General features: G+C 64.2%; 1 protein-coding gene across 1 annotated transcript; it reads left to right on the top strand.

Annotated features, from left to right (window-relative positions):
• The first annotated feature begins 614 nt into the window (after positions 1-614).
• E2F2 (E2F transcription factor 2) lies at positions 615-7,897 on the top strand. The gene is made up of 6 exons (XM_017831059.1): positions 615-797; positions 5,846-5,933; positions 6,337-6,556; positions 6,678-6,836; positions 7,005-7,119; positions 7,363-7,897. The coding sequence occupies exons 1-6, from the start codon at positions 615-617 to the stop codon at positions 7,846-7,848; spliced, it is 1,251 nt and encodes a 416-aa protein (XP_017686548.1). The 3' UTR covers positions 7,849-7,897.
• Positions 7,898-11,151: the final 3,254 nt, after the last annotated feature.

Raw genomic sequence — 11,151 nt, 5'->3', positions numbered from 1 at the left:
GCGGCCCCTTTAAGGCCCCTCCCGCCAGCGCCGGGGAAGGGGCGGGGCCTGGGAGGCGGCAGCCAATCAGCGCTCGGCGTTTTCCGCGGGAAATCCGAATTTCGCGGGACGGGTTTTGGCGCTTAAAAAAAAAACCGGAAAAAAAAAAAAAAAAGAAAAGAAAAGAAAAGGAGCGATCGGGCCCCGGCGCGATCGGGCGGCAGCGGAGCCGGGCGCGGGGGGTCCCGGCACAAGGCGGGGCCGCGCCCCGGCCCCATCCGGCCCCCAGCGCGGCCGATTTTTGGGGCCAAAAGCGCTTTTTTTCCGCCCGTTTTGGCGGCATCCCCGCCGCGTTGCTTCCCTGCAGGTTTTTCAGGGGGTTTTGGGGGACTGGCCGGTGGCATCGCCCGCCGGGCCCCCTCCCCGCTCCCCCAAAATGCCACGGCTGAGATCGTGACCCCTCTCCCCGGTGCGGAACCGCGGGGTGCTCCTGCCCCCTCCCCCGGGCCGGGCTTCTCGGAAAGGACTTTGCAATGCTGCGGCTCCCCAGGGGAGTGTCCCCCGCCCCGGGGAGGGGGGGCACCGCCCTCCCGGCCCCCGCTCCCCACCACCACCCGAAGAAGGTCATGTCGGTGATGGGCTCCTGCGAGCGGGGGGCTTCCAGCATGGGCAGCCCCCCGTTATCCAGCGGCTGCTTCACCCAGGTCTACACGCCGGCGGCTGTCAGCGGCCCCGCTGCCCGCAGGGGGTGTTTCTATGACACCCCCCAGGGCCCCGAGCTCAGGACCCTCGGCTCAGCCTCGGCGGGACGGCTGCCGGTAAGGTGTCTGCACCCCCTCCCCTCCCCGGGCATCGCTGCGGGGGCACGGGGGGCACGGGGGGTCGAGCAGGGTGGGGAGCGAGGGGTGGGTGACCCCAGCGCGTGCAGCACCCTCCCTTCCAAATTTTGCAGCTGATACTGGGGGTCCGCGCCCCCCAGGGTGTCTTTCTGGAGTGGGGGAGGGTGAGGTCTGAAATCAGGAGCCGCAGTGAAATGGCTCAGATGTTTCCCAACTTCCCTTCGCCCCTGCGTGTCCGCGGCTCCGGCTTCCGCTTTTCGGCCTTTTTCGGCCCTTTTTCCTTTTCTCCAGCTTGCGAAAAGTCCGGGTTGTGCCTCAAAACCCACCCAGGATTCCCAGCCAGTCCGCGAACCCCTTTCCGCGTTGGGGAAGCGAGCGATGGGTGCCGGCAGAGCCCCTGCCTGCTGTGGGTGGGGGGCACCGGCCCTGCTCTCTGGCTCTCCCCCCTTCGGGGCTGTGACCCCCGGGGCGGGGGACACGGGGGCAGGGCTGGTTCAGCATCGCTGCCCATCCTTGGTTCCCGCCCGTGCCTACAGCAGGGCTTGCAATGACTGCTTTTTTGGGGGGGGTCCCGGCCTCCGTGGGTCGCCCCAAGGCTTTCACAGGGACCCCGTTGCTGGGAGCCGTGTAGGGGGGTCGCTGTCCCGTGTCCCTGTCACCAAGTCCCCAAGGGGGTCACGGCTGTTGGCTTGCAAAGCCCAACACCCCTAAAACAGGGAAACTGAGGCACAGGTCGGGTGCTGGCCCCATGCCCGGTTTTTGGGTGCACGGGTGGCTCTGCCCAGCCTGTCCCTCCTCCCGGAGGGCCCCCACAGAGCCCCCTGGCCCCATCGGCCCTGCTGGCAGCTGGCATTTAATTCCTGCCCGCCCCAGCCCGGGCGCAGGTCCAGCCCTCACTGTGAGCCTCTGTTCTCCCCGGGCCCTGGGAGGGATCCCAGACCCTGCTAACACCCATTTAGTTTTTTCAAGGCTTGACTTATTTATTTATTCCCCCCCCCTTTTCCCCAATCCCTGATGCTCAGTGCCAGCTGGGGACATGGCCACAGCGGGGGGAGAGGGGGTGTCTTTGCTCCCCCCTTTGTACCATGGCTGTGGGGCTGGATGGGGCCATTTGGAGCCCCGTCCAGGGGGGCTTTAGGACCACCTGTCTCCTCTCTGGCCTCTTTGTCTCCAAACTGTGTGAGATGCCACATCCTGCACTGCCAGGGGCTGTTGTTTAAGGAGACACCATCGGTGCTGACCCCTCCCCTAAAATCACCCCACAAACTCCCAGTCCTGTCGCTGTGGAGCTGGTTCTGGGCTAACATCCCCTTTGTCATGATGATGATCATCATCATCACCCAGGAGATGCTCAGGGTCCTCCTGTCTGGGGCTGTCCCCTGAATGGGGTCTAGGGGGCTTGTGCGATAATCAGGGACATGAAATGCTTGTCCTCAAGTGACAGTTGGCATCAAGAGGTTTTGGGCTAGTGGCCTCTTTGTCATCACCATCATCATCACCACCCACACCAGGAGATGCTCAGGGTGTTCCTGCCCACAGCTGTTCCCTGAACAGGGTCTGAGGGAGCTTATTTGACCCTTGGGGACACGACCCTACATCCCCCTTGGTGTCTTGCAAGTGGTGTTCCCCTCTGTCCCCATCCCCTTCCTTTCTGCCATTATCCCATTCTCGGCACTGGAGATCCCATTTTCAGTGCCGGGGCGGCACTTGCAGCCCTGACAGCTGGGGCTCCTGCCCCACACACCCTGTTTATGGCACAACCTTTGTGTGCAGAGCCGAGGCAATCAGATAATGAGCGTTTCCTCCCAATTCCTGAGCAGGGCAATCGCGGCCGCTCCCACCCGGCACCGGCTTTGTGCCCCAGGAATGATCTGGGGTCACCTGGAGGAGCCCATCACCCAGGGAAAGCAGGATGGGTTGTCTCTCGTGGTCCAAAAAAAGTCCTAAATTTTATATACTCTCTTATTTGAGGGTTCTGGAGTAGGTAAATGCATTTCCCTCCATGGCAAATGGGTATTTTGGAGCGTTTTTAGTCCGTGCCAATGCTATCCTGAGTGTTTGGGGTCTCTATAGGGGCTGTGGGACCTCTGTAGGGGCTCAGGGCTGTCCAGAAGTACCAGAGGGAGGGGTGTCTGTGCTGTGGTGTCCCGGCTCTCCCTGCCTGCTCTGTGCCAGGACAAGGGTGTCCAGAGTCCACCACGGTTTCGGTATGACCTGGCAGGGCTGAGCCACCCGTGCAAAGAGCAGCCGAGGGTGGCAGCCCCTGTGGGTGCTGGGTTGGCGGGAGAACCTGCTCAGCAGCACCCCTGGATTCCACAGGGGTGACACAGGGTGATCCCATCCCGCCTTGACCCCATCAAGGGGTTTTCCTGCATGGGCAGGAGGGGGGATTTTTTGGGGGTGGGGATGGGTGGGGAGGTGGTGACTGTGGCTGTTGCCTTCCGAGGACCTTTTGGGGATCTGGCTTTTACAGCCTCCAGCTGGGGAATGTCTCCTGGGAAGGGGCTGAGGGAGGGGATGGAGATGCTGGCTGCACCCTGGAGTGGGGAGCAGTCCCTGGGGTGGGGGTTACTGCCTTTCCCCCAGCGCAGGGTGGTCCCCATGTCTCCCAAGCCTGGGATCAACCTCCCACCCCTCCCTCCTCCAAATGGGGGAGTTCCGCATCCCCCTGTGCCCCCCTCGTGCCCCACTAGCCCTGAGCCACCCCAAGGCAGTGGGAGCTGTGCCTGGGGGGGGTTCTGACGCGGCAATCCCGTGCCATGAGCAGCATCCTGATCCCGGGGTGCCCCGTGGCCCCCCGGCAGCTCCGGGTGCCCATTCCCAGGTGCTGCGTTCCCACGCCCCCGTGGGGGCGGCGGGGCTGGAAAAGGGGAGGGGACAGGGAGGGGGGAGCCCCATAAAGGGCCGGGCAGGGCCCGGGCAAGCCCGGGGAAGGCAGTGGCCTCTGTTGAAAGGGTGGGTTGGCAGGAGGAGCCCCCCGCGGCCCCCCCGGGGCTGAGGGATGCTCTGATGCTTGGGCTGGGTGCAGGGTGTAGCCCCTGGCGCCAGGGCTGGGCCGAGGGCTGCTTGGCAGGCAGAGCTGGCAGGGGGCCCAGCCTGCCCCCCCCCTCTGCTTCTTTACACCCCTCCCCAAATTTTGTGGTCGAGCGTCATTTCCCACCCCACCATCCCATCAGGGTGTCCCCACATCCCGGGATGTCACACTGGGGGCTGGCAAATGGTGTAGTGGGGGCCCTGTCGTGCCCTGGGGGGGTCCTTGGGTTTGGTCCCTGCCCCCCCCCACCTGCTCTGGTTCATCCCACCCCGCCAGTGCTGGCAGGGTGCTGGGAGCCCCTCGCTGTGCCCCGCTCAGCTGTCGTGTGCCTAATCCTGCCTGGCTCGGGGGGGGGGTGGCAGCTGGGGCACAGGAGGGACCCCCTTGTCCATTGTCCCTCGCTGGGACACTCAGGGTCCTGCCCCTGCCGCCCCCACCCCCTCGAACTGCACATGGGGGCACAGGGGTCCCTCTTGCTCCCTTCCCGCACAAGGGGAGGGGGAGGTTGGAGGTGTCTGGGAACACCAGGACCTGCCATGGGGGGCTCCCTGCCTCGGTTTCCCCACGCCTGGGGCAGGTGGGGTGCAGCTGAGCCCCCCCTCCAGCGATGGGAGCACACGTTGGCCATGGGTGCTGGAGGAGCAAAGGGGTGCCAGCAGAAGGGGGGGGTCAGGGTGATGCCTCCCCCCGTGCTGGCAGATGGATGGGGTCTGATCCGGGGCAGGTGTTTCCCATGCACTCGGCATTAACCGTTGGGGTGCCGGAGGCTCCGGGGCAGATCCGGGGGCAGGGGATGGAGGCGTGTTGGCTGGGAAAAACCTGCTCGGGGAAGGGTGGGAGGGAACAGATTCCCACAGGAGCTCGGGACCTGCCTGGCTCCCTGGAGGGGGTGGAAAACAGCCCCCGGGCGCCTCTCCCGCCGGCCCCCTCGGGTGGGAACACGCCGAGGTGCCCAACCCTTCCCCACAAAGTGGGGTGTGCTCCCCGGGGAGCCGCCGTCGGAGCGGCACCGAGCCGGCACTGGGACCTGGGAGCCATGAGGGACGTGCTGGGGGGGACCCTGTGGGGCAGCCCGGCCTGGGAGCAGGTACTGGGGGGGATGGGATGGGACTGGGGGGACTCTGTGGGACAGCCCAGACTGGGAGCAGGTACCGGGGGGGGTGTGTGTGAGATGGGGCTGGGGGGCTGCTTTCTGCTGCTGAGCCAAAGTGTCCCCCCAAAATCCCCCTGTGCACATTTGGGGGTGGGGGGGTATCCTGGGGGATTTGTTTGCGTTGGGAGTGGTTGAGTGACACCACCCCCAGCTCCCCTCTGTGTCTGCTCTGCCGCACCCCCCTTTTTCCCTTCTCCCCAAGTGCTGCTGGGGGGCCCCTCGGGGGCGATTTCAAGGAGCTGTTTGCCCTGGCGAGGGGACACGTGTGTGGGGATGTGTGCCCCCCCTTCCCAGGACCCAGTGGCCCCCCCCAGCTTGCCCCAGTTTCCCTCCAGCTGGGTGCACGTGCCCGGGGCACCCGCAGGTCCCGGGGGGGCTGAGCTTGGCTGGTCCCGGGTGTGCTGGTGGCAGCTGGGTGTCCTCGGCTGCCTCAGCCGCCACCGGGGCGGGAGGAGGAGGGGGTGAAACCCAGCTGGCAGGGTGGGAGGGGGAGGATCCGGCTCCAGAGCCTCTGCTCTCCCAGGGCTCAGCCCCGTGGAGCCCTGCCAGGAGCTGGGGGTGAGGGGAAATCCCAGTGGGTTCCTGGGGAGCTCTGGGGTGGGCAGGAAGCCATGGGGGGTGAATGGGACCCCCCCCATCTCCTCCCAGTGGCCCATTGCGCTGCTGGGTGCTGCTGTGCCCCTTCCCAAAAGGGATTTGGAACGGGAGGAGCCTCTTGAAGACAACTCCCACCACAGGATGTGGCACCCGGGGCTCTGTTGATGACCCCGGGGGGGGCTCTGGGGGGCTCACAGGGGTGTCTGGCTCAGCCCCAATGCTGAGTTTTCTCTCCTGCTCCAGGCCAAGAGGAAGCTGGACCTGGAGGGCCCCGAATTTCGCACGCCCAAGGGGAAGGGCCGGACGCTGGCGCAGGTCCCCAGCCCCAGGAGTAAGTGGTGCTGGGTGAGGCGGGACGGGGGCGAGCTGGGAGAGGAACACACCCCACTTCTCTCCCCTCTTCAACCATGTCCCCTCTAGCACCACCCAATGTCACCTCCCTCCCACACTGAGGAGAGGATGGGGGTCTTGTGTCCAGTGCTGTGTCACCTCTATCCCACACTAAGGCGAGGACAAGGGAGAGTGTCTTGTGTCCAGCTCTGTGTCACCTCTGTCCCAAACTAAGGAGAGGACGGGAGGGTCTCTTGTGTCCAGCCCCATGTCACCTCTGTCCCATATTCCACACTAAGGAGAGGATGGGAAGGTCTCTCACATCCAGCCCTGTGTCACCTCCATCCCACGTCCCAAACTAAGGAGAGGACCGGGGGGGGGGGTGTCTCCTGTTTCCCCCACAGCCCCCAAGTCTCCTGGGGAGAAGACCCGCTACGACACCTCCCTGGGGCTGCTCACCAAAAAATTCATCCGCCTGCTGAACGAGTCCCCCGACGGCGTCGTGGACCTGAACCGGGCGGCCGAGGTGCTGGAGGTCCAGAAGCGCCGCATCTACGACATCACCAACGTGCTGGAGGGCATCCAGCTCATCCGCAAGAAGTCCAAGAACCACATCCAGTGGATGTAGGCGATGCCGGGAGGGGGGTGGGGCTGGAGACAGGCCGCGGGGATGGGGCGGGGCGGGTGGCTCGAGGGACGTGCAGGGTGTGCTGTGGGGTCACTGAGGTGCCATCCCCGCTGGCAGGGGGACGGGGATCTTCGAGGACGCGGCGGTGACGGCGAGGCAGCAGGTGCTGCGGGGGGAGCTGGCTGAGCTGGCCAGGACGGAGAGGACGCTGGAGCAGCTCGTGCAGGACTGTGCCCTGCAGCTCCGGCAGCTGGTGGAAGATGAGGCCAACCAGAGATATCCTTGCTGGGGGAGACGGGAGGGAGGGAGGGCAGGGTCTTGGGGAACCTTCTGAGCCTCTTCTCCAGTTGGATTCCCCTGGGATTGGCGGGAGTGTTTGGAGGGATGGGGGGGTCGATGTCCTGCTTGCAGCCCCTCTTTTTCCTATACCTCGTGCCTGTCCACGCTGGCATATGTCACCTACCAGGACCTCCGTGCCATCAGCAGCTTCCAGGAGCAGACAGTGATCGCTGTGAAGGCTCCCCCAGAGACGCAGCTGGAGGTGCCAGACTTCAGCGAGGTGTGTGTGCGTGGGGCTGGGCTGTGGGTGCTGCTGGATCCGCGCCATCCTCGGTGGGTTCCTCTGGGGAACCAGCCCAGCCTGAGCCTGGGTGGTTTTGCGGTGTCTCCGTGGGGCTGTTTGACCCTGAGCTGGTCCTTTAGGGGTTGCAATGCCCTGTGAGGACTGTGGGTTGGGGGGTTGGGGGGTGGGATATGGGAGACCTTCTGGCTGGCCCCCCTGAGCCTTGCTCTGCCCCTCCAGGACAACTTCCAGCTCCACCTGAAGAGCACCAACGGCCCCATCGAGGTGTACCTCTGCCCGGAGGAGATCACGGAGGAGAGCCCCACCAAGGACCACCCCGGCCCCTACGCTGCCACCTCCCCACGGGACCACGCCATCCCCCTTTCCCCGCCAAACAGCTCCAGACCAGCCCCACAGCTGCCCCACGCCACCCCCCAGGGCTGGGGGGGCACAGGAACCCCCTCCTCACCCTCATCTCTGCCTCTCACCATCCCGGGGGGGCCCAGCTTGCTGCTGGAGGTGGAGCCCGGGCTCCTGGGCTCTCCTGCCCACCTCCTGCAGCAGACAGAGGACCAACTGCCCTGCACCCCCTCCCAGCTGGACTTTGGACCCTTCATTGCCTTCTCGCCCCCCCTGGAACAGGACGATTATCTCTGGGGGCTCGAGGGCGAGGGTGTCACTGACCTCTTTGAGGCCTATGACCTGGGGGACCTGCTGAAGCCCTGAGTGTCCCCCCCGGGCTCCACTGCCTTTGTCCCCGCTGGTCACTTGTGTCCTGAGCACGTGGGGTCTCTGTGGGGTGGCTGGGGAGAGTGGGGGGTGTTGGGGAGCGCTGGGTTTTCTGAAGGTGCTGGTGGGGGGCTTGTGTTGCCCACCCTGTGTGGACTCTCCTCACTCTCCTGGGCTGGTTATCACCTGGGGCTGTGTTTGTCCCAGAGATCCATCCAGGTCCCATCCCAGCGTCCTCCCAAAAACCTGTGGGGTGCCAGTGCTGATGCTCCCCACCATAACCCCCCCACTACCCTGGAGGTGCTGGTGGACTGGGGTGTTTCTGGGTGCCCCAGGTGGCTTTGGGGCACCCCTGGGGGGGGTGGGTAGAGAAATCCCTGCCCAGAGTGGGCTGTATCATGTTTTCCAGTTGCTCCCCAGTTAAACTGGTTCTTCAGGGTCATGGCAGGTCGTTTCCAGCGGCATTTCCCCCCACCATGGCTGGAATATTCTTAAAAAAACCATCCAGGCAGCAAAGCTGAAGTGACTTTTGGGTGATGAGAGGATGAAGCTTACAAGGCTCCAGCAAATCTCTGGCCAGGACACAGAGCCATATTCCCTGGGGTGGCTGCAGCCCCTCTCCCCCAGTCCTTACAAGCTCCCTCCAGCCTCTTGGAGCTACTGGTGCTGGGAGTATTGAAACTGGAGTGTACTGGGAGGAGGTGATGGCCTGCAGAGGGGCTTGGGAAGCAGCATGGGACGAGCCCTGGGACACAGGGCTTTTAATTGCAAAATATCCATAATTATTGCACTGTATTTATCTGGGCCCTCCCTTTGGCGTGGGGCTGGTGGGGGTCGGGGGGGATTTGGGATTGTCAGTGGGTGTATTTAAGTTGTCCTTCCTTGGGTTGTTGGTGCTCCTGCAGTTTGGCTTGGAGGTGGTGTGGGTGAGAGTGTGTTTAGGCTTGGAAAAACTCGTGGCACTTGATGTTTTCTGCCCGGGAGGGGTTGAAATAAAATGAAATTTTGGTGTTTAGAAGGGGCTGTTTTCCTCTAAGCAGCAAAACGCCGGAGTCATTTGGGAGGAGGGAGGTGTTGGGCTGTTTTTGTTCCTGTTTTCAAGCACAAAAAAGCCTGTTTGGGGGCTTTTTAACTGGCCAGCCTGCTCTGAAGACACTGGTAGAGAAGGAGGTTGAGATGAAGCCATGAAAACAAGTCTGACCTGCTCCAATCGGTGATTTCCAGCCCAAATCCACCTGGGATGAGCTTTCACCTGAGCTTTTACCCCTTAAACCAGGAGCACGGGAAAAGCCCCAGGGATAGGGGTCGGGTCCCTATGGATACTGGGGCTGGATGGGCTCATGCCCCCTGATTTCAGGGCAGGTTTGGGGGCTGCAGAGCAAGATCCTGGGGGAGCTGTGCCCATGGAGGGTCCTTCTCCAGCCTGCTGCCTGTCCTGGGGATGCCAACCGTGCTGGTGTCACAGTGATCAGTGTGGTACCAGGGCATGGTGGTACCTGATGTCTGGTGGTCCCCAGTGATGCCCAGTGGTACCTGGTGATGATCAGTGGTCCCCAGTGATGCCCAGTAGTGACTGGTGACTGTTGCTGGTACTTGATCTCCAGTGGTACCTGGTGATGTCCAGTGGTACCCACTGATGTGGGTGGTACCTGAGCTTGTGGCACGTAGGTCATCTGGTGAGGTGGAGGAAGAGGAGGAGGAAGAAAGAGGAGGAGGAGGAGAGCCCCGGGCCAGGTAAGCCAGGCGAGGGGCACAGAGTGCTGTAGGCACGACCCTGTCCCCATGTCCCCATCCCCGTGGGGCTCCGTGTCCCGTAGGAGCTCGGGGGATGTCCCCGGGTCGTGTGGCCCCCCCGCAGTCCCCGGGCCGGCCAGGAGGTGGCAGGGCCACCCCAGCCAAGGGACCGCCCCGGCCCCGCGCCCGGAGGGACCCCGCGGCGCACCGGGGGGAAGAGAAGGTTGAGGGAGGCTCTTACCCACGGGGAACCCCCAAATCCCTCCTGCTCCCGTCCTGCCTGGGCTGCAGCCTCTTAACCTTGTGTCTGCCAGGGCCCTGCTCTGCTCAGGGATGTCCCGGGAGCTCGGCAGATGCCCGGTCCCCTCCGAATTAGGGCGGGCAATCCCAAACCGTGGGCTTGCCGGTGCCTGAGGGATGGAATCTTCACAGCCATTCATCCAAGGCCTGTGATGTCTCTTCCTACACCCTGGTCCCTCACAGCACCCCAATTACGCCGAGATAGAACAGGGCTTGGGCTGGACCTGATTAGGCACAGACCTGAGCTTTACTGAGCCCCACCCCTGGCTCAGTAAAGGGGTCGAGGGTTTGTCACCCTCTGACAAGGGGTGAGGGGTGCGAGGGGCGTGGAGGGGTCTGCAAAGCACACTCACCCCCATATTGGCCTCTCCCATGGCAAACCAGCCCCACTGAGGCTTTTTGTCCCCTTCTGTTCCAGTTTGTCACCAGCCCCGTGGTGGGATGTGCTCGGTGTCTGTTCAGCCTCAGCGCCTCTCCCGGCGTGTCCTGCGTGTTCCTCCGGGAAGAGCAAATAACCAGGAATGGGACATCAAAATCCAGCTCCTTGGGCCTGTGAGGGGTGGGATAAGTGAGGGGACAGTGGGCTCAGAGGTCCCCTCCAGCGAGACAAAGGACCGAGGGCTTTGGGAATTGTCCCCTGCTCAAGGATTGTCCCCTCAGGGTCTCAGGAAGGGCAGGGTGGGGGCAGCCTCCAGTTAAACCAGTGCCCGGGGGGGACTGGGTTTAATCCCAAGCCATCCTTTACTGCGTCTCCATCTCCTGCCGAGCCGGGGTGAGGCGGCTGAGGGGTGCCTGGAAAAGGTGAGTGTTGGGGTGAGCGGGTCCTGGGTGCCTGGGAAAGGTGGATGTCGGGGTGATGTGAGTGCTGCCTGCCTGGGAAAGCACCCAGCGGTGCCGCGGCGAGACTGGAGGTGCAGATCCAGCCAGACCCCGGGGTTTTCCGTTCCTCCCCACACCGCACCGGGAGACCCCGCATCCCGCATCCCCCGGCGCGGGGTTCGCCTGGGGGGGTTATTTGGGATCCCGGGGGCTCTTCGCCTTTAACGTGCGGGCGGGCGGGGCCGCCTCGTGACGGCGGCGGGGCGGGAGCGGGCGGAGGGGACGGAGGGAGGGAGGGAAGGAGCAGCTCCCGGTGCGGCGCGCGGGGCTCCCGGTGCGGGGCGCGGGGCGCTGAGCCGGGCTGAGCCCGCACCCCCGGGGCGCTCCGCAGGGGGAGCCCCCCGCGCGCTCCCCGTGCCCCCCCCCAAGCCCCGGTGCCCCCTCCCC

This window comes from Lepidothrix coronata, unplaced genomic scaffold, assembly GCF_001604755.1.
Source record: "Lepidothrix coronata isolate B3197 unplaced genomic scaffold, Lepidothrix_coronata-1.0 Scaffold187, whole genome shotgun sequence".
Taxonomy (NCBI): domain Eukaryota; kingdom Metazoa; phylum Chordata; class Aves; order Passeriformes; family Pipridae; genus Lepidothrix; species Lepidothrix coronata.
Note: the sequence above shows the minus strand (reverse complement) of the source record. Positions and strands in the feature narration are given on the sequence as shown.

What these genes read in the sequence shown, in the direction of transcription:
- E2F2 (XM_017831059.1), top strand. Translation starts at nt 615, where the DNA reads ATGGGCTCCTGCGAGCGGGGGGCTTCCAGCATGGGCAGCCCCCCGTTA. An exon ending in AAGAACCACATCCAGTGGAT is followed by an intron (nt 6,557 to 6,677) that starts GTAGGCGATGCC and finishes CCCCGCTGGCAG; the next exon opens with GGGGACGGGGATCTTCGAGG. An exon ending in AGGTGCCAGACTTCAGCGAG is followed by an intron (nt 7,120 to 7,362) that starts GTGTGTGTGCGT and finishes CTGCCCCTCCAG; the next exon opens with GACAACTTCCAGCTCCACCT.